The 27,664-nt window shown below is 42.9% G+C and overlaps 1 protein-coding gene across 1 annotated transcript in view; it reads right to left on the bottom strand.

The window, feature by feature from the left end:
- The window catches only part of plxnc1 (plexin C1), a 148,205-nt gene that overhangs the window by 64,158 nt on the left and 56,383 nt on the right, over positions 1-27,664 (bottom strand). Inside the window, exons 7-12 of the mRNA XM_069908713.1 lie at positions 21,175-21,280; positions 19,447-19,531; positions 19,283-19,363; positions 13,655-13,741; positions 2,159-2,246; positions 845-906 (exon numbers count right to left, since the gene is read on the bottom strand). Coding sequence (XP_069764814.1) covers positions 845-906; positions 2,159-2,246; positions 13,655-13,741; positions 19,283-19,363; positions 19,447-19,531; positions 21,175-21,280 — 509 coding nt within the window. The remainder of the gene's footprint in view (positions 1-844; positions 907-2,158; positions 2,247-13,654; positions 13,742-19,282; positions 19,364-19,446; positions 19,532-21,174; positions 21,281-27,664) is intronic.

The raw sequence follows: 27,664 nt of genomic DNA, 5'->3' as shown, positions 1-27,664 counted from the left end.
AGTGGATAAATCTCCTAATCTGGAAGCAATGCATGCTTAGCTATGGAGGGAAGTAATGAAGACATTGCAGAAATTGTGTCCTTTATCTTCCAAACATCTATAGGTGCAGGGACAGCACCGGAGGACTGGAAATATTGTTTAAATAAAGGATAAACATAAAAAAACCCAATATAGACCAGTCAATTTAATGTCAGTGGCGAGGAACATATATGATTAGAGAAGCAGAGAATAGACTTGTTAAAAATAATTTGGTTTTGATGAAGTGATAGAGATGTGGGGAATGTGGCGGATGTGATATATATGGACTTGATAAGGTGTCACATATTAAGATTGGAATTGTGGTATTAAATGCAGCAGCTTGCATGGTAAATCAGAATCTCTGAAATTCCATGAGAAGAGAAAAAAAAATTAAAGAAAACCACTGATGGAGGTTTTCAAAATATTTCATGACATCCCTAGATTTACTGAAGTGATCTTCTCATTTCGCTATTTGTGGGAATTGAACTGGAGTTACAGAAAAAATAGAGTTCCAGAATTCTGAGAAACTGATCAAGTATTTTACCTCCCACTGATTATTGAAACATTGCATGAAACCGAAAATGCTGGAGATACTTAACAGATCAGACAGGATGTCTGGAGACAGAAAAAGTTAACATTGATGACTTTGTATCAGAACAAATAGATCAGCCTGTATCTAGTATCTTTGGATAATTGAAATGTGGGTTTGATTTCACTTTATCCATAAATATTATCCCATTCACGTGTAAGGGAACATCAAAATGCTGTAAATGTTTCATCAATACAATTCCAACAGTAAACATGAATAAAAACGAACATTCCTTACCGTGCAAATCCTTTCTGGTGTACAAAAAACACAGTCAGGTTTCTGGACATCACAACTGAACACTGTTAAAAACAAAAGGCTTGATACCATCGGAGAGCAAAATCACAGCAAAAGAAAGGAAGCCTCAGCTCTGTAGGGGCTAAGTGTAAGACCTGCTTTGGATACATTTCCTCACATCGACAGCATAACATCCCCATGATAATATCTCACAAGTCTGTGGAACCAGAAGTATATTGGGTTCCAGGGATTAACAAAGAGGCAACCAGCTCTAGCAATACTGTTTCCAATGAGATGTGTTAATTGACTTTGGTAGGTAATGAGGTTACCCTCCACACCAATGAGGGAATACGAGTTGGAAACACTGCCTCCTCCTGATCAACACAAGGCACACCTCAAGGTTGCGGGCTTACCCCACTGCTCTACTCGCCATACACCCATGACTGTGTGGCTAGGCATGATTCAGAAACTGACTACAAATTTGCCGATGGCACCACAGCCAACAGCAGAATCGTAGATGGCAACGAGGAAGTGTACAGAAGGGAGATAGAGTGGTGATAGAACAGCAACCTTGCACTCAACATTAGCAAAACCGAGGAGCTGATGGTGGACTTCAAGAAGGAGAAATCAGGAGAACACAAACCAGACCTCATCGAGGGATCAGCAGTGGAGAGGGTTAAGAATTCCATATTCCTGGGTGTCAACACAACTGAAGATCTATTCTGGGGCCCCCAAGTTGATGCCATCATGAAGAAGGCTTCCCCCAGCGACTACACTTTGTGAGGAGTTTGAGCTTTGGAATGTCAGTAAAGACCCTTGCACATTTCTACAGGTGGACTATGGTGAATATACTGATTGCTATGAAGGTGCCAATACACAAGACTAGAAAAAACTGCAGAAAGTTGTGAACTCAGCCAGGTATCAGTCACCACTCCATCAAGGACATCTACAAGAGGTGGTGTCTCAAGGAGCCTCACCACCCAGGCCATGCCCTCTTCACACTACTAACATAGGGAAGGAGGTAAAAGAGCTTGAAGATGAACACCCTGGTCTACGACTCCATTGGTTACCTGATTTTTAAACATTATCAGTTGTGGTCTGTCTGTGTTAAGCCAATAGCCTCTGTAGGCTGGGGTTAGATAAGGAAAAGAGTAGTTTCATGTTTTTTCTTTCACTTTTTAATGTAACATAGTTTACAATATCATCTGCATTATTGTATAAGATTTGTTAATATTTTATCTTATGTAACATTTAAACAAAACTAATAAAAACATTGAAAGGAAAAGGCACAGCAGTAAAAGATGCCCATTTAATTACCTGTAATATTGTTTGGATTATCAATGAAGTACTTTAAATTTGAAGCATGGGCGAGATTCACAAGAATGACCCTTCTTTCTTCGTCATACTGCAATTAAAAGGACAATGTTCATTTGACCACTTGTGGCATTTGCAAATTTGTGCATTTATTTTTAGAGTGCAAAATTCTTGAATGCCAATAGAGGTCCTGACATGTCCAGAACCAGGGCCCAGCACCTGTGCAAAATAAATTGGTTAATGCAGCAAACATTATTCCAGTTGGGTAGGTAAACTGAACAAACTTTATAGATTAGAACGTAATTTCAGAGGACAAATCAACTAGGGGCCTAATGTACTGAACCCTTATCCAACGAGGGTCTGACATCATATGAATCCTATGTGTGCACCTCATTTTTTTCCCCCAAAAAAATACACTTTATTCATCATAAATTATTTACAAGAAAACCGTTCAAAGTCTCCAAGTGTCACGTTCATACATTCATCTCATTGTGCATTGTTACATACGCTCTCTATTTACGCCATTGCCAACACTGTGGTGCCTTAATGTTTCTCCCCCCTCTGTTGTTTGAGGGACGTTCCGTCGGTCTCAGCCCCTCAATGCCCAGAAACAGTAGTCTGTGGTCCTTTTCCACAACGCCATATGATGACTGCGCTAAGCCTCAGTGAGTCCCTCAGCACATACTCATGCAGCCTAGCATGTGCCAGTCAGCAGCATTCCCTCATCAACATCTCCATGTACTGGAAAACCAGTAGGCTTCAGGCAGACCAAAGAATGTCTTTCACAGAGATGATGGTCTTCCCACTGCACTGGATATCTATTTCTATGTGCATCCCTGGGAACAGCCCATCAATCAGCAAGTCCTCTGTCACTCTGCTGCTGGGGATGAACCGTGACAAGGATCCTTGCATCCTTCTCTGCACCTCCTTGGCGAGTCTGCATTCTGCAAAAGAATCTTGGATCCCCACATGAACTGGCATTATACATTTTCTACAACTGTCGTACTAATAATAACAGACCAAATATCCCTGCAACTAAGGAATAAATTTGGCTTTCATTTATTAATAAAACTTGATTATGCAAGATCACAGTAGAGTAACAATGATTAAAAACGCAGTCATATTAAAGTTCAAACAATCCCTAGCACTTGTATTGTGTTAATATGCTTGCATTATTTTGAAGAGAAATCACTGATTTAGTTTAATATTATAGAAATCCAACAATTAATTTAAAATGCAACCTTTTTTTGCTGACCCTGCCAATTTTAACAAAATGTTAAAGTGGTGGGTTCGCCCCCATCCTACTGGGCAGCGAGAGGTCGCTGCGCCACTCAGGCCAGGTGGGCAACCGCGGAAACCTGCCGCAGCCCCTGGTCCAGACGCCAGGTGGAAGGGCCGCAAATGTCCCACCGGGTTTCTGCACCATTCCTCCAGTGCTCCTGTATCTATGCGTGCTTTTCTCCAACATGCACCAGTGTGGTCCCTTTCTGCTATCTTATAAATAGTTTGGATGCCTCATTTCGTTAGCACACTGGAAAAAAAATGCCTGGCTGACTCACTGAGCTGAGGTTTGATGGTCAGCATAGACTCACTAAGCTGAGGTTTGATGGTCAGCATAGACTTTGATGGTCAGCATAGACTCACTGAACTGAGGTTTGATGGTCAACATAGACGCACTGAGCTGAGGTTTGATGGTCAACAAAGACTCACTGAACTGAGGTTTGATGCTCAGCATTGACTCACTGAGCTGAGGTTTGAAGGTCAACATCGACTCACTGAGCTGAGGTTTGATGGTCAGCATAGACTCACTGAGCTGAGGTTTGATGGTCAACATAGACTCACTCAGCTGAGGTTTGATGGTCAAAATAGACTCACTGAGCTGAGGTTTGATGGTCAACATAGACTCACTGAGCTGAGGTTTGATGGTCAACATAGACACTGAGCTGAGGTTTGATGTTGAGCGTAGACTCACTGAATTGAGGTTTGATGTTCAGCGTTGACTCACTGAGCTGAGGTTTAATGGTCAACAAAGACTCACTGAACTGAGGTTTGATGCTCAGCGTAGACTCACTGAGCTGAGGTTTGATGGTCAACATCGACTCACTGAGCTGAGGGATAATGTTTCTACGTTGTCTGATTGTTATGATTGTAACCCATGAGATGCAAAGCTTTGAGTATCTGGAAAAAGAAGTGACAGGAGGAATTTTGATTGTAGGAATTTGTTCCGAAAGAGAGGGGAAGGAGAAAGGGGGTAACTGTAATTAACCAAATAGTAAAATTGAAGTGGAGAGGAAATGGGAAAAGAACCAGAATTTCATTTAAAAAAAAATTTTAGACATACAGCCCAGTCACAGGCCATTTCATCCCACAAGTCTGTGCCACCCAATTTACACACAATTAACCTCCACCCCTGGTATGTGTTGAACGGTGGGAGGAAACCAGAGTCCCGAAAGAAAAGTCACACAGACATGGGAAGAACCTACAAACTCCTTACAGATAGCACAGCATTGGAACCCTGGTAACAGCGTGGCACTAACCATAATGCCAATGGTGCGCAACCAAAGGAGATTCCAATAAGTGAACGTCATCAATTAACTCGAGTAATTTTAGTGGTTGGTGTCAAGCCCCAATACTGATGTATGGATGACAGTGGGGGGGGGGGGGGGGGGGAGGGAGAGAGGGGAATTGGGGGGTGTTTGGAAGGACACCTAATCCCATGTTATCCTGGGAAGACCAGATTGTCTTGGTACATTCATGAATGACCCAGGGCAACAAAGTGGGTTTCCCTACAGTGCTCCAAGGGGTAGTCTGGATGGGATCTGATGACATCCTATGCAGAAACAAGTAGAGATTCAAGGCTCGCTTATCCTGGAGGTGTCCTGGTCAAACCTCTGAAGTGACACACATGACACAAAATGGTCCATGGAGGTTTTGGGCAACTATTCATTACAGACAAGGTTGAGTGTCCTGAGGAGACATAGCCTCTGCAGTTTCTTTGGTCAAGGTGCTTACACAATACCATTGAAGAGATTTGGACCCGGACACAATGAGCGACAAGCACAAAATCTCCAAGTCAGAACTGTGTGCAGCTTGAAGGGACACCCAAAAATGGTGATGATCCCCTGCATTTGTTGCCCATGTAGTAGAAGTCACAGATTTGGGAGGGGCTATCAGAGTTGCCTGTGTCAGCTGAACTCACCCCAACAATAGAACCAGAAAGCACAATAAAACAGGCCCTTCAACCCTTCTAATTTGTGTGGAACTATTAATCTATCTAGTCCCTGCTCCTGGACCTTAACCCTCCATACCCCTCCCATCCAAGTACCTGTCCAAATCTCTTAAAATTGAGCCTGCTTTTACCAATTCTGCTGGCACCTCCCTCCACACTCCTCGAAAAACTCTATAAGATTGGTTAAACATGACCTACTATGCAGAAAGCCACGATGACTATCACTACTCAGCCCCTCCATATATCCAAATAACTGTACATCCGATCTTTTAGAACACCTTCCACTAACTTACCCACCACTGAATTCAGGCTCACAGGCCTATCATTTCCTGGATTATTTTTACAACCTTTCGTAAACAATGGAACACGTTTGAATAACCCTCCAATCCTCCAGCACCTCTCCCATGAGCATGGACATATTAAACATATCAGCCAGGGCCCCTGCAATTTCTACACTAGCCTCCCCCAAGGCCCAAGAGAATACCTTGTCAGGCCCTGGGGATTTATCCACTCTCATTTGCTTTAGGTTAGTAAGCATCTCTTCTTCTTTAATCGGTCTAAGTTCTAAAATGTCACTGCTTGTTTTCCTTACTTACATAGACTCCATGCCAGTTTCCAGATTAAATACAGATGCAAAAAAACCCATTTAAGATTTCTTATCTGTTTTGGATCCATACAAAGCCAACCACTGATCATCAAGAGGACTAATTTTGTTTCCCCCCCCAACCTTGGTATTTTCTTTCACATTGTCTGCCAAAGCAGCCTTGTCTTATTTTAACCCTTCTCATTTCTTTTGCTTTCTCCCCAAGTATTTCATTTGCACCTTGTTGCCTATACCTTTTTAACCAGATCTCCAATATCCCTCAAAAACCATGGTTCCCTATGCCTGCTAACTCTACCTTTAATCCTGACAGGAATATACACTGTACTCTCAAAATTTCATCGTTGAAGGCCTTCCACTTACCAAGAACATCCTTGCCAAAAACAACTTCTTTGTTTTCACACTTTCTAGATCCTTTCTCACTTCATCAAAATTGGCCTTTCTCCAATTTAGAATCTCAACCCAGGGTCCAGACCTATCCTTCTCCATAATTAACTTGAAACTATGAATACTGGCCCCAAAATGATCCCCTGCATATACTTCTGTCACCTGCCCTGTCTCGTTCCCTAATAGGAGATCTAGTGTTGCACTCTCTCTAGTTATTACCTCTATATATTGATTTAGAAAACTTTCCTGAATACATTTGACAAACTCTAATCTATTCATCCTAGTCCTAGTCAATACGTGGAAAGTTAAAGTCATCTCTATCATAACTTTATGTTTCCTGCAGCTGCCTTCTCTCTACAGCTTCTCCAATCGTCAAGGATTATTGAGTTGTCTATAATACACTCCCATTAATATGGTCAGACCTTTCCTGTTCCAGTGGAGTTTACGTGCTTTCTGGATGATGAAAAGGCTTTGAGGTGAAAGGAAGGTATGACTGCTCTTGCAACCCATGTTTACGTGGCTGGTCCAGTTAAGTTTCTGATCCCAGTCCTACCCTTCCGCTGCTTCACTTGCTAAGGAATGTGAGTGAACACTGCAAATGGAACGAAGCATCATGTAACATCCCCACTCCAGTTTACTGATGGAAGGGATTGATGAGAAAGCTTTCCACACTTGAACATAGAACACTGTTCTGTGAAACCTCTGCAGCAAAGCCCTGGGGAGGACTAACCACAGTGAATAGTCATCATTTTTGATTTGCTACATAAAGGACACAGTTTGGCTTGCTCAGTTGGTGTTTTTACAATAACCACAGCCCTTTGCACAAAGTGTGATTTCAACCAATGACTTCAGCTTCACTAGGGTTCCATGAAGCTAGGAGCAGTCAGTCTCAATCCATCCTGGACCGTAACTCGTTTGTCCTCACTAGGCTGGAAGAGGACCTTGTAGAATGGCAGTGAAACAATGGGGCTCAGTAATGATTGGGCAACGCCATTTGTAAATACCATAAGTGCAACCTCCCATCTCTTTCTTAATGAATCCAAATAGATTATTGGGAATAAGAAGACACTGATTAGGGGTGAGGAAGAAGTGTGGGAGGGAGAGGTCCCATTTGTTGAAATACTGGTAGCAGCATGGGGAGGCAAGGAAGCCACATCTGAACCCAGGCTATGGCAGAGCAGCTCACTTCGACTGTAAAATGAACCAAATGGAGGAAGGGAACAGAAATTGAAATGCAGAATCCCAATTGGAAAATTCACAAAAGGAGAATAAATGACAATGTAAAGAATGGGAATAAGAATGTATGAGCAGGAGAAAATTAAGTGTTGTGCTTGGACGCAATGCTGAAAATAATTTGGTCTGTTTGTGCAACAATATTACTGCAAACCAAACCCATTTTTGTGGAGAGGATCGAGAATCAGTGGGGTTAAGCGAAATATATTGATGGCCAAATAATGTAGGTCGATATGAAGGCGGGATGGATTCTTAGAGCAGCTTGTACCAGGGAGAAGGAAATTCTGGATTTAGTGTTGTGCAATGAACCAGATTTGACAAGGGAGCTCAAGGTAAAGGAGCCAAATTATAAAGTGCCAGGGGAAGATGGATTTCCCACGGAGTTCTATAAAGCCTTCAAAGAATTATTAATCCCACCCATTTTTAGAAGTATTAAAACAAGTGGAAGAAACTCAAGACCTACCTGAAATTTGAAAAATGGGTATAATTTCAGTAATGCCAGTAAAAAGAAAAGATCCTTTATTACCATCCTCATATAGTCCGTTTTGAGTTCTGTGTGCCCGATGGAGATGTGGGGGGGTTGGTAGTCATGGTGGGGAGCTGGCTGATGGAGGGCCTCAGTTTTCTTCAGGCTGACTTCCAGGCCAAACATTTTGGCAGTTTCCGCAAAACAGGACGTCATGCGCTGGAGAGCTGGCTCTGAATGGGCAACTAAAGCAGCATCATTTGCAAAGACTAGTTCACGGACAAGTTGCTCTTGTGTCTTGGTGTGAGCTTGCAGGCGCCTCAGATTGAAGAGACTGCCATCTGTGTGGTACCGGATGTAAACAGCATCTTCATTGTTGAGGTCTTTCATGGCTTGTTTCAGCATCATGCTGAAGAAGATAGTAAAGAGGGTTGGTGCGAGGACGCAGCCTTGCTTCACGCCGTTGTCAATGGAGAAGGGTTCAGAGAGCTCATTGCTGTATCTGACCCGACCTTGTTGGTTTTCGTGCAGTTGGATAACCATGTTGAGGAACTTTGGGGGGGCATCCGAGGCGCTCTAGTATTTGACAAGAAATCTCTTGGTGTCTGCCACATTGACCACCGCCAGTGGGCTGATATCGCCTCCAACTGTGCATCTTGGCGCCTCACAGTTCGGCGGGCAGCAACCTCCTTTGAAGAAGACCGCAGAGCCCACCTCACTGACAAAAGACAAAGGAGGAAAAACCCAACACTCAACCCCAACCCACCAATTTTCCCTTGCAACCGCTACAACCGTGCATGCCTCTCCCGCATCGGACTTGTCAGTCACCAACGAGCCTGCAGCAGACATGGACATACCCCTCCATATATCTTCGTCCGCGAAGCCAAGCCAAAGAAAGAAGAAGATAGTCCAATATCTTTGTTATTAGCAGACTAACAAATTATTTACCAAAATTAGTGAAATTAGACCAGACTGAATGTGTAAAAAATAGGACCCCTGACAATGGGGAAATTTTGAGGATTAAAGGAACTGTGAGGATTAAAGGAAATGTTAGAAAATATAGAGAGCCTTGGTTTTCAAGAGATATTGGGAATTTGGTTCAGAGGAAGAGAGATGTGTACAATAAGATGAGATAGCAGGGAATAAATGAGGTGCTTGAGGAATATAAGGAGTGCAAAAAAATCTTAAGAAAAAAATTAGAAAGGCTAAAAGGAGATATGAGATATGTTTTGGCTGGCAAGGTAAAAATAAATCCAAAGTGTTTCTACAGGTACATTAAAAGTAAAAGAATAGTGATGGATAAAATTAGGCTCCTTAAGGATCAGAGGGGTAGGGTATGTGAGAAGTCAGAAGAGAAGGGGATATTTTAAATGTTTTTTTTCTTCAGTATTCACTAAGGGAAGGAATATTGAGTCAGGTGAAGTGAGGAATACTAGTAGTGAGGGCATGGAAATATACAGATTATTGAGGAGGCAGTACTGGCTATTTTAAAGAGAATAAAGGTGGATAAATCTGTGGGTCCTGATAAGATATTCCCTAGGACCCTGAGGGAGGTTAGTGTAGAAATAGTTAAGGGGGGGCGGGGTCTGACAGAAATATTTAACATATCATTAGCCATAGAGGAGGTGCTGGAGAATTGGAGGGTGGTTCATTTTGTTCCACTGTTTAAAAAAGGCTCCAAAAGTTAACCGGGTAATTATAGCCCTGTGAGTCTGACGTCAGTGGTAGGTAAATTAATGGAGAGTGTTCTTAGGGATGGAATTTATAATTATTTTGATAATCAGGGATTAATTAGGAGTAGTCAACATGGTTCTGTGCGTGGCAGATAATGTTTAACAAATCTTTATCAAATTTTTCAAGGAGGTTATTAAGAAGGTTGACAAAGGAAAGGCTGTGGATGTTGTCTATATGGACTTTAGTAAGGCCTTTGACAAGGTTCTGCATAAGAGGTTAGTTAGGAATGTTCAATCATTAGGTATTAATGTTGAAGTAGTGAAATGGATTCAACAATGTTGGATGGGAGATGCCAGAGAGTAGTGGTGGAAAATTGTTTGTCAATTTGGAGGCTGGTGACTAGTAAAGTGCCTCAGGGATCAGTACTGGGTCCATTCTTGTTTGTCACATATATTAATGATCTGGATGATAGGGTGGTAAATTGGATTAGTAATAAACAGATGATACTAAGATTGGTGGTGCTGTGGACAGTAAGAAAGGTTTTCACAGCTTGCAGTGGGATATAGGCCAGTTAGAAGAGTGGGCTGAAAGGTGGCAGATGGATGTGTGAGGTGCTACATTTTGGTGGGACTAATCAGCAAAGGTCAGACACGTTAAATAGTAGAAAAATGAGGAGTGCAGTAGAACAAAGGGATTTAGAAAATCTGGTACATAATTCCCTGAAAGTGGAGTCACATGTAGATAGGGTGGTGAAGAAACCTTTTGGTATGTTGGCCTTCATAAATCAGAGTATTGAGTACAGGAGTTGGGATGTCATGTGGAAATTACATAGGGCATTGGTGGGGCCAAAGTTGGTGTGCAGTTTTGATCGCCAAATTATAAGAAGATATCAACAAAATAGAGAGAGTGAAGAAGAGATTTACAAGAATGCTGCCAGGGTTTCAGGGTTTGAGTTACAGGGAAAGGTTAAACAAACTAGGACTTTTTTCCTTGGAGCGTAGAAGATTGAGGGGTGATTTGATAGGAGTTTTTAAAATTATGAGGGGGACAGAGTAAATGTGGATAAGCTTTTTCCATTGAGAGAGGGGGAGATTCAAACAAGAGGACACGTATTGAGATCGAAGGGGGAAAAGTTTAGGGGAAATAATAAGGGGGAATTTCTTCACTCAGAGGGTAGTGGGAGTGTGGAATGAGTTTCTGGCCAAAGTGGTCGATGCGGGCTGGATTTCAATATTTAAGGAAAAGTTATATGGACGACAGAGGTATGGAAGTTTATGGGCTGGGTGCAGGTCAATGGGGCTAGGAGCAAGAAGGTGTTCGGCATGGGCTAGAAGGACCAAACTGGCCTGTTTCTGTGCTGTAACTGTTATATGTTTATATGGAAGGAAAAGTCATGGCTCTCCAATGATGAGGAAAAGTGTAGAAACCTTCATGTGAAGTGAACCCTTTAATGAAAAGGAATTAATATCATGGTATTTTGTATCTGTCCTCACGACAAAAGACCCTTACTGTATCCCAATAATAGTAAAAGATCGAGGGGCAATAGGAAGGGAGAAACTTGAAGCAATCAATATCACGAGTGATGATATTCCAGACAAACTAGTGGGACTGACAATCTTTACGGTGTTTCTTCGCGGAGGAGAAGAAATTAATGCACTGGTTTATGATTTTCCATATCTCCCTAGATCCTGGAAAGGTCCCAACAGACTGGAAAACTACAAATATAATGATCTGAGATAGAAAGCAGGCAAATGTTGGTCAGTCAGACTAACATCTTGCACAAGGAAAATGCTGGAATCCATACATGTCACCAGGAAGAGAGAAGCAGGCAAAACATCATACAAAATCCTGGGTAACCCCTTGATGAAACCAAACAGACCAAAGACCTTGGCATCAAAATCCAGGACGACCTGCATTGGAATGATCAGACGCATGTTACAAGTCCAGAGGATCCCAAAACCCAGCAGCAATAGAAATTCACCAAGACAAATGGTTACTTAAACAAAAGTTGCTTTTAATTTTCTTTAAACATAAAAACAGGATTAACTTCAACTTATTACTATTAACTTAACTTAATCTAATTTAACCCCCTTCTAGTTCTAAGTGCAAGTGTATGTAATGTGTATATATTCAGGAAAGTTCTTTGATTCACAGTTCAATCTCACTTCTCACTCCTCCAAGTTCACCGGTATCAGGCAATTCTCATACATTGCACAGAATTTAACATTTATGAATTTTAATTAGGCTCTTGTGAAAATGTAAATGGTAACTGCTCAGGAAGGCTCTAGTTGGTTTCAGAGAGAGATTTGTTGTTTGTTAAACACAAACTGATTCCTTCTGGCATCATGAAACATCGAGTATTTAATTCTGTGCAAGGGTTCTCACATCCATCAATTAGATTGACCATTTGTATGGTTTCCGACAGGTTCATGTGGCATAGTTTAAAAAAAAGACTTAACACAAATGGTGAGGTCCTGCAATGCCTGCCAAAAAGCAAAAGTTCAGCAGAATACGAAGGCAGCACTGCAGTCCTTCCCAGCAGGTACCTGGTGTTTTGCTCATGTCCACATAGACATTGTTGAAACACTTAATATTTCAAGAGAATACTGATATCTTTTTACATTAATAGACATGTTTATGTGGTGGCCCAAGGCTGTACCTATGGTGGATGCCACTACAGACACTTGTGCTCGGGCGTTCCACAGTTCCTGGGTGTCTCGCATGTTACTTCGGGTAGAGGACCACAATTTACTTCCTCACTGTGGACGGCCTTGTCTCAGTTGCTCGGTACAAGAATTCATCATACGAATGCCTATATCCCCAGGCCAATGGAATGGTGGAAAGATTTCATCAACATCTCAGGTTAGCCTTGATGGCTTGGTTATATGCCCCAAACTAGGCATTAAAACAACTCCAAAGGAGGACCTCCAAGCTTCATCTGTGGAGCTCATGTACGGCGCACCATTGGGGGTTCCAGGGGAATTTGTCCCCCACCATTACAACTCCAGCAAAGATCTAAGAAACTGTTGAGCAGGCTAAGGAAGAATGTAGGAAAATTGACCATACACCAGCATCATCACATGGTGAACAGTCTTTCTTTGTGCCTGAAGACCTCCAAAATTGTGAATATGTCTGTTCGAAGGGGAACACTTGGCCAACCTTTAAAGGCACCCTACAAAGGACCTTATAGGATACTCAGACAAACTAGGTCGACCTGTATTTTGGACATTGGAGTCTGTCCCTATTGACTGGTTTAAAGCAGCTCATGCGGACAAGTCTTCCCCACTGCAACAGCCAATAGTGCGTCGCAGAGGTCGTCAACCTAAAAGACAGGCAGGCAAACTTTTCTGCCAGTTTTGGGGAGGTGGGGGGGCGGGGAGCATGTAGCAGCACTACAACTCCCAGGAGGCATCGAACCGACCATGTGACATCAGCACGTGATGACATCAACGCACATCGAGCGTGTGATTCGGGTTTTTAAAAGGTTGTGGATGATGAAGAGTAAATCCATTTGATCTACTCTAAAATGCCTTGTGTGGTTATTTCATCATGTCCACTGCAGTTCCAGTGACCTCACTGTACACAACGTACACATGTAAACAAATTAAGAAATGTAAACAAACTGGCTGTGCAATACAGAGAGAGAAAAATACAGAGAGAGTGCAATAGTAAAAGCCCTTAAATGTCCCTTGTAAACAAGGCCCTGCTGATGGAACCAGTAATGTGACAAAAGCATAAAATCAAAATAGTTTAGTCTCAATAGAGCAATACAGCATGTTAATTTGATGGAAGTCCAAAGTTAAATTATGAACTAGCCCACATTTTGTTGGTGACAATTTAATAGAGAAAGAATAAAAAATTCACACTGAACAGAAAGAGGCTTAATTAATTTTAAGAAAGTCAACTCACCGGAGGCCTGGGGCATTGGATGGTCGAACTACTAATCCATGTGGCATTGGATTCAAACTTATCAAATATGCATTTCAGGCTAGAATTCTGTAAGATATTATAAAACGAAACTCTCACTTACAGTGCAATTCTTAAAGCTATTCAACATTTTGCATAGCTCACTTTGTGAGGTACTGACCCCATTGCATTGATTTAGTGGGATCAGAATTTCTAGAGGTGCCCAGGTTTGCTCTCCCTTCAAAGTCATTTCCATAGTTCCATTCTTTTTTGCTCAGAACCTGGCCTCTGAAGATAATTCAAATGATCTTCAAACCGTCAAACTGAGGCTAACAGATGCAGCATTATGTCTCTGATAAACCCAGATTTATACTGAATCAGAACACATTGGGCCCACCAGTCTTCCAGCTATCTCCAAAGAGTAATCCAATCAGTTCCATCCCTCCACCCCATTCTTTCAATAAAACCTTCGCATTTTATTCATACTATTACTTGGAAGGTCCCGACTGTATCTACTCACTTCCCTCTCCGGCAGTGAGTGCCACATGGCAATCATTCCTACCTGTACTGAACGTGGGCAGAAGCATCTGTAGGGTTTTTCTCGTGATGAATCTCTTTTAGTGGAAGCCTACCTGTGGAGAACTTTGCAGGGTTAACTCAACTGGATGAATCTTTATCTTTATTGAATCCATTAATTAGATCAATCTTCATTGTAGTGGGCAATTTGATGCAACAGAACAGCTATAGAGTCCACTGTATGTGCTTAGATTCACATCTAGGCCGGAATAGAAAATGATGGCAGTTTGTCCTCCATTTCTGAATCAAATGGATTTTAACAACAATCTGCTTGTTTCATGAGGACCATTTTGTTCTCGTAGCTTTTAATTTCAATTTTTAAACATAGAACAGGAAAGCTATCAATAAGATAAGTGTGAGGTGCTTCATTTTGGGAGGAATAACCAAAATAGGATGTATGCAGTGAAGGGGAGGGGATTGAGGAACAGAGGGATCTTGGAATAACAGTTCACTGTTCCTTGAAGGTGGATTCCCATGTAGATAGGGTGGTGAAGAAGGCTTTTGGCATGCGGGGCTTTATAAATCATAGCATAGAATATAGGAGCTGGGGGGTGATGTTGAGTCTGTTTAAGGCATTGGTGAGGCCGTTTGGAGTATTGTGTGCAGTTCTGGTCTCCAAATTAAAGAAAGGGTATCAATAAGGTAGAGAAGGTCCAGAGAAGGTTTACGAAAATCTTGCCTGGATTGCAGTATCTTGAATACGGAGAAAGATTGAGTAGACTGGGACTTTATTCATTGGAGTTTAGAAGGTTGAGAAGGGATTTGATAGAGGTATTTAAAATTATGAAGGGAATAGAGTAGGTGTGAATAGGCTCTTTCCCCTGAGGGTAGGGGAGATTAGAATGAGGGGCCATAAGTTAAGGGTTGGGGAAAAAACTTTAGGAGTAATATAAGAGGATGCTTCTTCACTCAGAGAGTAGTGGCTGAGTGGAATGCTTTTCCAAAAGACGTCGTTGCAGCAGGGTCGATTCTGTAATTTAAGAGGAGGTTAGATGAGCAAGGAAGTGAGGGGGTTGGAGGGTTATCGGCAAGGGAGTGGATAGATGGAACTAATGGAGTTTCATGTATATCGGTGCGGTCTTGAAGGGCTGATATGGCCTGTTACTGTACTATAAATTGTTATATGGTTATATGGTTAAGATAGAAAGAGTGCAGAGAAGATTTACTAGGATGCTGCCCAGGCTTTAGGGACTGAGTTACAGGGAAAGGTTGAACAGGTTAGGACTTTATTCCCTGAGCGTAGAAGAATGAGGGGAGATTTGATAGAGGTGTTTAAAATTATGAGGGGAACAGAGAGAGTAAACGTAGATAGGCTTTTTCCACTGAGGATGGATGAAATGAAAACCGGAGGACATGGGTTAAGAGTGAAAGGGTAAAGGTTTAGGGGGAATATGCGGGGTAACTTCTTCACACAGAGAGTGGTGGGGGTGTGGAATGAGCTGCCAGATGAAGTGGTGAATGCAGGCTCAATTTTAACATTTAATAAGTATTTAGATGGGTACGTGGATGAGAGAGGTATGGAGGGTGAAGGACTGGGTGCAGGTCAGTGGCCCTAGGCATACAAAATGGTTTGGCACGGACTAGAAGGGCCAAAGGGGCCTGTTTCTGTGCTGGAATGTTGTATAGTTCTAACAGTACAGCACAGCAACTGGCCCTTCAGCCCATCAAGTTTGACTATGATGCCAATCCAAACTATTCCCATCTATTCTCTGCCTGTCCATGTGTCTGTCTAATATTTTTTAAAACTTCCCTATCGTGTCTGTCTCTACCACTTCTTCTGTCAACGTGCTTCAGGCACTGACTGCCTTCTGTTTCAAAAACCTGCCCTGTATTTGACGTTTGCAGCCTGGGGAAAAAAAAATATGTTGGCCTCTTTAAATTTTACATTTCCCTTATTCAAAAATGGAGATGCCCAGTGTTCTGGATGGCATCGAGTAGTTTAATCGCTAGCCCAAATCCACTTTTTTAGGACTCTCAGGTCCTTTGCACAGTCTACAGGTCCAATACCTCTAAGCTTGACAGTGGTTCATGTGATTACCGCTGCATATTTCATCATTGCATTATAGAATTCACTGCTCACATAGTTCATTTACTTATGAATGCACCATTGGGCGTACATTCCACTCTTGTGGAATTCTAATATTAATAAGTCGGAATTGCAAACCAAATTGTTTTCTAACAAGTGAATAGATCGGTTAAAAAACAATCAAACAGAATACTGGGTGAAGTATTTCAGTTAGAATAACGAGCAATCCTGATGCATCAGCAGATTTAGAAGAACGTCAGCTTTTAACTTTTGTGTAAGGCGGTCTTGTGAGGCAGAATTCATCCTTATGCTCAAAGGCAAGAGGAACCAGCTTTACTAAAACAGGAAGTGGGTTGTTCAATATTCATCACATCTGCAGGGCACGTGGCTCAAAGTTAAGCCTATATGATAAAGCGACGTGCTAGCTGATAATCTTTACCACTTCTAAATATAAAATGTGAGGATGATTACCCAATGTGTGAATGAAGTTTACAAAAGCCTGGGTTTGGGAAACTTGGCATTTCCTTTTATTTCTTCTTGGGATGTTGCCACTACAGTCGATCACTAGTTGCCCAAGCAAAGGGAGGCCTTTCCCATATCAGGTAGCCTAGCATTGCAGATGCTTAGACCATTGAACGTGAGATGTTCCTTTCCACCCTAACACAGCAGCTAGGGAGTTTGAGGTTTGTGTAATTAAATAAATCACCCATAATGGTCACCTCTGGTTAGTTGTATATACCCGCCTGGTTCATTAATGTCATAAAGGGAAGGAAATGTGTTGCCTTTAGCCTGTCTGGTGCCAGATTCACATTAGAAATGCACCAATAAATGTCATTGGCAAAGTCAACACCTGCCCTGTGAGTGAATTAATTGAAGAGCTGCAGGACGTGTGGTATTGGCAGTACAGGTGCTTCCTGACTTGCGACCTATGCGGCTTTCGACCTGTTAAAAAAATTAAAGGAAAATATAAAATTTATGCCGTTTATGTTGTATTTGACCAACTATAACAGGGATACGGGGCGTGTAAGAGCCAAAATGTGCGTACTTAACTAGTTAGTCGGAGCCACGGGGTCCGGAGGCTGGGCCCGGCCATCTTGATTCCTGTGCACAAGCACGAGTCTTCGGTTGGTGCGTGCACAGCGGGTTCACGTATTGAAGTTCGGTTGGCTCATATGCAGGAGTTAAGGGTGCGAATTCAACATCGTCAGGGCACTTAACTCTCACGCATGCACCAACTGAACTCCAATACGCAACTCCGCCGCGATTACGCCAACCGAATACGTGCGCCTGCTTGCAGGAATCAATATGGCTGCACCCAGCCTATGGACCCCGGGACGCCAACTAACAAGGTAATTATGCACATTTTTGGCTCTTACACGTCCCGTATCTCTGTGGTAATTGGTCAAATACAACATAAACCGCATAAATCTTTTTAAAAATTTTTTTTAACAAATATACACATTTCCGACGTACGTCCATTCTGAGATACGTCCGCTCCTTCGGTCCGAATTATGGTTAAGTCAGGGAGTACCTGTATAGAATTTAGGATTTTACCCCAGCATCCAAACACAATACATATCAGAACATTGTGAGACTTGGAAGGGAACTTGAAGGGAAGGTTTAATTTGCTTTGATTATTAAGATACTCTCTACACAATTAAAGACAACAATTTCTCTTCCCTTCAACCACCTTAATCCATTGGAAACGTAGCAAGCTATTTTGTGACAGGGGCCTGTGTTTTGCGGGGTCTTGCCCATCTCTGGGCTCGAGCTTAATTGCCAGTCCAATCCTTTCTCCCTTTTCCTCCCTCCATGACTGCTAAGTACCAGCTGGTTCTGCCCCTTCCCTTGACAGTGTCTGTTTGCCCTGATGCCGCTGCACCCTCTGATGTCACCAACTTCCCCATCTCCAAGCCCAAACCTGAAAACTTTCATTACCTGTCCTGCGATCTCTCAGTCCCTCCACTCTCCTCATCACCCCACAATGATCGCACATTCTCTCACGTGTTTTTGCTCTCCTCAGGTACAATTCCTCACATTTGATCTTGTCAGTGCCTTTCACAACCTCAGAGACACCAGCCATTGATGTGAAATCATCCTTGCGGGAACTTGTACACAGCAAGGCTCCACAAACAATCCCAAGTTCAATGATCAGATCATTTGCTCTAATGGGCATTAGTTGGACAATAAATACCATATCCTTCTGCAAAATAGCATCCTGGGAACTGTTATGCCTACTTGAGAAGGACGATGAGCCCAGGTTTAACATTACATCTAAATATGAGTACCTCTCCTAAGTTAAACTACATGATGTCACCGCAGACTCTCATAAACTTTCACAGGTGTACCGTGGAGAGCATTCTGGCCAATGGCATCACTGCCTGGTACAGAGGTGCCAACGCTCAGGACAAGAATAAACTCCAGGGGGTTTGTTAACTCGGCCCGTAACATCACAGGCACCAGACTTCACTCCATCGAGGACGTCTACGTGAGGCGGTGTCTTAAAAAAGCAGCCTCAATCCTCAAAGACCCCCCCACCCCCCAGGCCATCACTCTGCTACCATCAGGGAAAAGGAACAGGAACCTGAAGACAAGTGCTCAGCGGCACAAGGACAGCTTCTTATCCGCTGCCATCAGATTCCAGAATGATCAATGAATCTCCCTAACTTTGTCTTTTTCTTGCAGTATTTGCATTTATTTTGTAAGATGTCTTATAGAAATATTTGCACTGTGATCCTGCCGCAAAACAACGAATTTTGTGACATGCTCCTGACCATAAATTCTGATTCGAACCTGCCATTCTAGATTATGTGCTCAAGGATAAGGGACTAGAATCTGCTGGCTCAGGGGTGATTATGCTACTGCTGAGCCACAGATGATCCTTCTTACAACCCTCTTCTACTCCATAGCTCTTTCCTGAGTGAAGTGGGACTCAAATCACAGACTAAACCTCAACCACAGACTTTAAGCGCTTCATCTCCAATGATCTTGACCCATGCACAGATATGAGAGTAATATTTAAGCCTTACATTAAGTAATTCAGCATCTTTCAGGAAGATGTGAAGATCTGTGTTTGAAACTTGTTCTGCACGAGTGATATGAGGGCAGGCCTAAAGGAAAGATAATCTGATTAGTTTCCTGCCTGTTCTCTTTAAATGTGGTACTGATATTTTAGAACACTGATGACTGTTACCTGTATTGTATTTCCATTACAAGCTGGAGAGCACCTGTGGTCTACTGCACTCCAGTGACAGCCAGAATTTACACATTCAGAACATCTGGTGAACAAAGGGCAAGAAGGGATCTATTTGAACAGCAGAGAAACACAGAAATCACAACACACAAAAGGTCCACCTGACCTAACCACCCCAGTGGAATCAGACGGGGGTGGGGACCTCAAATTAGAAAAGTCAGTGTTCGTGCTGTTAGGTTTCAGGCTGTCCAGGAGAAAAATAATGTGATGCTCCTCGAGTTTACTCTTGAAAGGGTGGAGGAGTTAAATAGTTTAGATCCACAAACAGAGCCAAGATGTCAGGCAAAGTGGTCACTGATGTGCGTTTGGTCTCACCCATGTAGAAGAGGCCACAACGAGTATGTTAAATGCAGAAGATTAGGTTGGACAATGTGTGTATAAAGCTTTGCCTCACCTGAAATGTCTGTTAGTGGCCCTGGGTGGACTGTAGGGACAAGTTCTGCACTCTCTTTGATTACAGTGGGAAAAGGGTGGGTGGGTGACTCTTGGAGAGACTTAACCCTGTAGAAACGGATGGAGTGAAGAGGGGAAGATGAGGTTGGTTGTGGGATCGGGCTGAAGTTGGCACAAGAGTCAGAGGATAATGTGTTGGATGCGGAGGGTGGAGAGGTGGGAAATGAGGACCGGAGGGACTGCCCTAGCTGTGCTTGAGGAGAAGGTGGGGTGGGAAATGAGGACCGGAGGGACTGTCCTAGCTGTGCTTGAGGAGGAATTGGGGTAGGAAATGAGGACCGGAGGGACTGTCCTAGCTGTGCCTGAGGAGGAGGTGGGGTGGGAAATGAGGACCAGAAGGACTATCCTGAGGAGGAAGTAGGGTAAAGACAGTACGAGATACAACTGTGGGCTTTATCAGTGACTTAATGAGTTAATATTTCAGGATAATTATGAAATGTATGAAAAAAATGAAATTTCTTATGAAATGTCATTGACTTGAAACATTAACTCTATTTCTCTCTTCACAGATGCCGCCTGTCCTGATGAAAATCCTCAGCTTATTCTGTTTTTATCCCAGTCTGGCTCTCAGGTTATCCCACTTTACAAAGAAAAAAGTCTCCACTTACATCCCAAATTTCATACACTCTGGACATCCCAGAATATTTAACTGGCCCATGAAGTAAACACCCCTTTCCTCCTTCCTACAGAGCCTTTTAAGAACAGCTTCTTACAAAGATCATTGAAACGTCAATCTATCGGTTGTGTCCAGAGTGGGTTTTGGAGCCTTTTCATGCCTCTGTGTCAGATGGATTCAAAACTATCCAACACTGAGCCATGAATGCTCCCACTGAGTCTTGGTTGTCCTCAACCAGTGCTATCTAACCCTGGGGTATCTATTGAACTATGGCTCAGGACTGTGATATCTCAGACCAAAGGACAGTAGAACCATCAAGAATACAATCCATTCTCCAGGCATGTTCCTCCCCACTCACTAAGCCCTTGACGTTCTAAAAAAACAACTGGACCTTGTTCAAGGGTTACTTCATTCCACCAAGAAGTGAGAAAGTTCCTACATTCCCATAATAACAACAGTGGGAATGAAAGGCTTTAGAAATAGGATTATGTAACTTTATGGATCTTTTTGTGAAATTGTTCCCTTTTTGTCTTCTTAATGAGTATTTCTGTCTAGTAATTCAAAGGTTCCAATTTATGCACAAAAGCTAATCAACTTACGGATTGTTTGTGTAGGATGTGGTGATCTTAAAACAATTATTCAGCTTGGCTCTGGTGACGATCCTCAGGGATGTTAATTTAATAGATGCTTCAATGAGGATTGGATCTGCATGAAACAGGCAAGAAAAGTGGATTAAAATCTCGCAGGGCAATTTTAAGGACTGATTTTAACTCTAGGAAAGAGTACAGCCTTGGGTGCCAGGCTGTTTAACTCAGACACTTCCCTACCTGAGTCTGGTGATAATGCTGGAAAATGAATGGGATGAGATGGGGACAGGTCCCCCCCCACCCCCCCCCCCCCACTGTAAACTTCATTAGACCAAATTACTTGTGTTTCCAGAATTCCTTGGTGGCCTATTGATTGTTGAGTGCTGATAATTCACATGAAGCTGCACCCATTCAAGATCTGGCTTGAACAAATCTAGATAAAAATAGATACTGTCTCTATCTGTGAGCCATTTTAATATACTTAATTGGTAGACATTTATTTCATGACATTTACTGCCCTCGGGTTAATTCCAATCAGTTGTCTGTGAATTAAATTTAAAATGGAATTACAGTTTCGGCCCATGAGTCTGTGAGAGATGAGTAAAAACTGATATAAAAATATGAAGATGAGGAGACTAGTATAGATATATTATTTTCTTCTTTGGCTTGGCTTCGCGGACGAAGATTTATGGAGGGGGTAAAAAGTCCACGTCAGCTGCAGGCTCGTTTGTGGCTGACCAGTCCGATGCGGGACAGGCAGACACGATTGCAGCGGTTGCAAGGGAAAATTGGTTGGTTGGGGTTGGGTGTTGGGTTTTTCCTCCTTTGCCTTTTGTCAGTGAGGTGGGCTCTGCGGTCTTCTTCAAAGGAGGCTGCTGCCCGCCAAACTGTGAGGCGCCAAGATGCACGGTTTGAGGCGTTATCAGCCCACTGGCGGTGGTCAATGTGGCAGGCACCAAGAGATTTCTTTAGGCAGTCCTTGTACCTTTTCTTTGGTGCACCTCTGTCGCGGTGGCCAGTGGAGACCTCGCCATATAATACGATCTTGGGAAGGCGATGGTCCTCCATTCTGGAGACGTGACCCATCCAGCGCAGCTGGATCTTCAGCAGCGTGGACTCGATGCTGTCGACCTCTGCCATCTCGAGTACCTCGACGTTAGGGGTGTGAGCGCTCCAATGGATGTTGAGGATGGAGCGGAGACAACGCTGGTGGAAGCGTTCTAGGAGCCGTAGGTGGTGCCGGTAGAGGACCCATGATTCGGAGCCGAACAGGAGTGTGGGTATGACAACGGCTCTGTATACGCTTATCTTTGTGAGGTTTTTCAGTTGGTTGTTTTTCCAGACTCTTTTGTGTAGTCTTCCAAAGGCGCTATTTGCCTTGGCGAGTCTGTTGTCTATCTCATTGTCGATCCTTGCATCTGATGAAATGGTGCAGCCGAGATAGGTAAACTGGTTGACCGTTTTGAGTTTTGTGTGCCCGATGGAGATGTGGGGGGGCTGGTAGTCATGGTGGGGAGCTGGCTGATGGAGGACCTCAGTTTTCTTCAGGCTGACTTCCAGGCCAAACATTTTGGCAGTTTCCGCAAAGCAGGACGTCAAGCGCTGAAGATATATGTGTAATGAATAAAGCCAGTATGAATAGGATAAGGGTGTTCTAGCCCTAGATAGAATTAGCAGGTTCTGCATATGTAATTAGTAAGCCCTAGACAGTATTAGCAAGTTCTCCATATGAAGAGGTTGTAGCCCTGAGGGTCGGGAAGGTGTAAATTAGAACAAAGGCAGGTTTGTGAATAAGGACAATGAGGATAATGACATGATGGGCACGACAGGATACCCCCTGGTCCTCCAAGTTCACACGTAGGCAGACAGGATTGCCTAATGCCAAACCCATCCAGGAGGCAGAAGAATGTAAGGGGGAGGGTATTCCTATACTGAAATCAACTGTATAAAAGTTGGGTGAGCCCCAGTGTATGTGTGTATTCCCAGGGTAAGGGGAAGCACCCAACTTTGCATTGTTGTATAATAAATGTTCTTTGTTCTCAATTTTTGTCTCGAGTAATTTCTGTGAGGGTACTTCTGTTTCTAACAAATGGGGGGGGGCTTGTCCGGGATCCCACTCCCTCCACTGACAGAGTGCCCGACGACGGGGGTAGGTGCACCCCAGCTGATTCAGCTGGACTCACGGACGAAGGGTGACTGGTCAGTGGATGAAGCGAGTGATATCCGAGAAGAGGCACTGAGAACAAACAATGAGAGGACGTTAAGGAAGCACGCTAGAACTAGCTACTGGATCTCGGTAAGAGAAATTTTACTTACCTGTCAGTATGGGAGGTGTGAATAGTAAGGAAGAGAGTCCTAAGGAAGGATGGGAGGATCAGATAACCAAGCAAAGTCCGTTAGGATTAATGTTATCTGATTGGGGTGCGGGGAGAACCCGTGGGAAAGACAAAGTGACCATGGTCAGGTATTGCTGTTTGGAATAGGTTAAAAGTCCGATAAAAGGGAGTTCAGTATATTGGCCAAAGCTCGGATCTGAGGATGACTGGATGTGTCAGGCATTGAACATCTGGCTCTATCAAAACCAAAGAGATAATCTTGAGAGCAGGGAATATGCAGCCTGCTGGCTCAGGGGATCGTTTGATCAACTGGTTTTGAATGAAAAGGAATGCAAGAACAAGAAAGATAAGGAACCTTTTGTCCCTGAAACACAAGGATGGGATGTGTTACATTCCCTTCCTCCACCTTATGCACCTTCTATGCCGGCTCCTATCTTTCCCCTCTCTCCTATGCTCTACCCTTCTGCACCTTCCCCTCCTCCCCCACAGCTAAAGAAAGGAAAAAAAAGTAGGGGTGGTATGATGACCTGTTCACAAAGTACTAGATTACCACCTCAATTGACAAGAGAGGGAGGAGACTTTGATTCAAAACAGTGTGAGACCCTCCGGGAGGGAAGGGCAGAACCTTTGATTCATTTCCCGGAGAGCAGGAATCTAGACATTATAAAGGAGAGGATAAGCCAGAAATTAACTGGATGAGACCTTTACGGGCAGTTCCATGGGAGGGGGTCTCGGTTTTGTAAATGTGCCCCTGACTAGTACGGAGGTGCGTAATTTTAAGAGAGAATGGAATCAGTAAGAAGCCAAGACAGAAGGAGGTGTTTAGTAGAACAGAAGAATATGGCCAGATGAGAACAAAGAAATAATTAGAAATATCTGGGGTATGAATTGATTTCTGATCAAAACAACAGGATATTCTGACCTTGAGGATTAAAAAAGATGGGAGCTCTACATCCCAGATAACTGCAGAGCAGGAAATTACTTGTGATAAATCTTATACAAGAAATCTAGCAAAGGAAGCCAACTTTTGTTCTGTATGATTAGGTTGAGCTATATAAACTGTAGAGACTGGACAGTAGAGGTCAGTCTTAGGGAATAGCTCACTGTGCAGGTGACCTATGAACTAACGACTGAACCAGAGCTCTGTTAAGCTTTATTCTTATGCTGTGTAATAAACTGATTCTCCAATCACTTCATTTAACAAACATGCTGGACTCAGACGACACATAGACTAAATTAAGGGTTGGGTACAGCCAGAGTCTGACAGATGGAAGCAGATTATGAATGGGGGGGGGGGGGTCACGGTTCTCAGTCAATACACACCGTGGGGCTGCACAGAGAACCATTAGTAAATTTAAGCATAGAACCCCACAGTGACAAGATTACCTTTTTTAGTAGATTCTGGGGCAGCCCGGTCTAGTATTTTACAACCACCCGAGGGTGTTAGGATAGAGGGGACAGTGATAGTTTCGGGAGTAGGAGGAAGAGACTTTACAGTCCCTGTATTAAGAGATGTAAGAATACAAATGGGAGAAAAGGTAATAACAGAGGATATTTTACTATTTCCCCAAGCTGGAGTTTGTTTGTTAGGACGAGATTTACAGGACCAATTGGCTATCGGCACCAGACCACAGGAATCAGGTATCGGGGTTCAATTGTATGTATTAAGCGAGGAAAATCGAGAACTAATAAATCCTGGAGTACGGGCAGAAAGAGGCAATAGAGGAGTGTTAGATATTCCTCCCCTGTTAGTTATTTTAAAAGATTCTGAACAAGTAATTAGACGAAAACAGTATCCAATTCCTATTGCTGGCCGAAAGGGGCTGCAGCCAGTAATTGACCAGTTGGTGAAAGATGGTATACTCGAACCTTGTATGTCACCTTTTAATACCCCAATTTCACCTGTCCAAAAACCAGACGGTACCTATCGATTAGTGCAGGACTTGAGGGAGCTGAACAAAATTATTCTCACCCGTCACCCGGTTGTACCTAATCCCTATACAATAATGGGTAAAATCGATCCCCATAGTAAATGGTTTAGTGTGATTGACCTCGAAGATGCTTTCTGGACCTGTCCGTTAGCAACAGAGAGCAGAGACATGTTTGCCTTTGAATGGGAAAATCCTTTTACTGGACGCAAGAATCAATACCGGTGGACGGTCCTTCCCCAGGGCTTTACAGAATCACCAAATTTATTCGGCCAAGTCTTAGAACAAATATTAGATGAGGCTCCTCGGAGAGAGAATTGTCAGTTGATACAATATGTTGATGATTTGTTAATTACGGAAAAAACGTACGAATTAGTTAAACAGTATACTGTTGAACTTTTGAATTTTCTGGAGAATAAGGGTCTCAGGGTGAGCGAATCCAAATTACAATTTGTTCAGTCAGAAGTTAAATACTTAGGTCATCTGGTAAGTCAGGGAACTAGGAAAATAAGTCCAGAGAGGATACGTGGTATTCTACAGATCCCACCTCCCAAGAATGCCCAAGAACTTAGGAAATTCCTTGGTTTAGTGGGATACTGTAGAATCTGGATTGAAAATTATTCTAGCCTGGTCAGATTTCTCTATGATACACTCACAATTCTAGGGGGCGAAGCTGTTGTCTGGACAGAGGAAGAGATTAAAGATTTTAACTTGGTGAAAAAGAGCCTTATTAGTGCCCCAGTGTGGGCTTTACCTGACCTAAATAAGCCATTTGACCTATATAACAATGCGAAAGGAGGTGTAGCCACCGGAGTACTAATACAAGAGAGGGCAGGCTGTAGACAGCCAGTTGTTTTTCTGTCAAAAGTTTTAGACCCTGTTTGTCGTGGTTGGCCAGAATGTGTGCAAGCCATCGCAGCCACTGCTATTTTAGTTGAGGAAGGACGAAAGATTACGTTTGGTGCCCCGATGATAGTTCACACCCCTCACACAGTCCGCAATACTCTCTTACAACGTGCTGGAAGGTGGCTCACAGACTCTAGAATTTTAAAATATGAAGCGATCCTAATGGATAGGGATGATTTGACCCTGATTACAAATAAAGAACACAATCCAGCAGCTTTCTTGGTTTCTCCAAATTCTGACAATACCATAAATGAGTTAGAGCATGTATATTTAGAGGTAATAGATTTACAGACCAAAATTAGAGAGGATTTAAGTGATGAGCCTTTACAGGAGGGTGAAAGGTGGTTTATTGATGGATCTTCTCGTTGCATTGATGGCACTCGCCACAACGGGTATCGTTGGATGGGAAAGAAAGAGTAGTGATTGAAGCCGGTCACCTTCCTGGTCATTGGTCAGCACAATCTTGTGAATTATATGCCCTCTGTAGAGCTCTCCAGGGTCTAGAGAACAAGGTGGGCACGATCTACACAGACTCAGAGTACACTTTTGGTGTAGTGCACACCTTTGGGAAGATCTGGAAAGAGTGGGGAATGATAACTGGAAAAGGACAAAAGTTGATCTATGAAAACTTAATTGTCCAATCTCTAGATGCTCTTACATTACCTGAGGAAATAGCTGTAGTTCATGTACGAAGCCATCAAAGTGGTGACAGTCCTGACGGAGTATCCTATTCATTCTATTAAACCTGGTGATTGGGTATATGTAAAAGCATGGCAAGATCACCAACTGAAACCTGTCTGGGATGGCCCCTATTGTGTACTTTTAATTACAGACACTGGCGTCCGAACGAAAGAAAAAGGATGGAGCCACATCCAACGAATTAAACCAGCTACTGAACCACAGACTAACGATATCGATAATCTACCCTCCACCTGGCGTGCAGTCCTTCATCCTTCTGATCTGAAAGTTACACTACGCCTGGAAAAAGTGCTGTAATTTTGTTTTTACCATTTACTGTATTGTTTACTTGTTGGTTCCCAATTTTTGGGACATCACTAAATTACTCACGATGTATTAAGTCCTCCTGGAATAGGGGCACAGAGGTGACAATTATTTACCTTTAGAATGTAGACAGGGCACAGATATAAAGTATAGTCATAGTGGGGTATGGATTAATATAGGATTCCAACATGGACCAGGGGAACTGAACGGCATTAGAGGAGTAGATTTGATTTGTATTTTAGCCTCTACAGGTATTAAAAAGAGGAGTTTTAAAGGGATAGCACAAAGCAGAGGGTGGGACAAAGACAGACAGAATGTTAGTCAGGATTG

This window comes from Narcine bancroftii, chromosome 13, assembly GCF_036971445.1.
Source record: "Narcine bancroftii isolate sNarBan1 chromosome 13, sNarBan1.hap1, whole genome shotgun sequence".
NCBI lineage: Eukaryota > Metazoa > Chordata > Chondrichthyes > Torpediniformes > Narcinidae > Narcine > Narcine bancroftii.
This window is presented reverse-complemented; position numbering and strand designations above follow the sequence as displayed.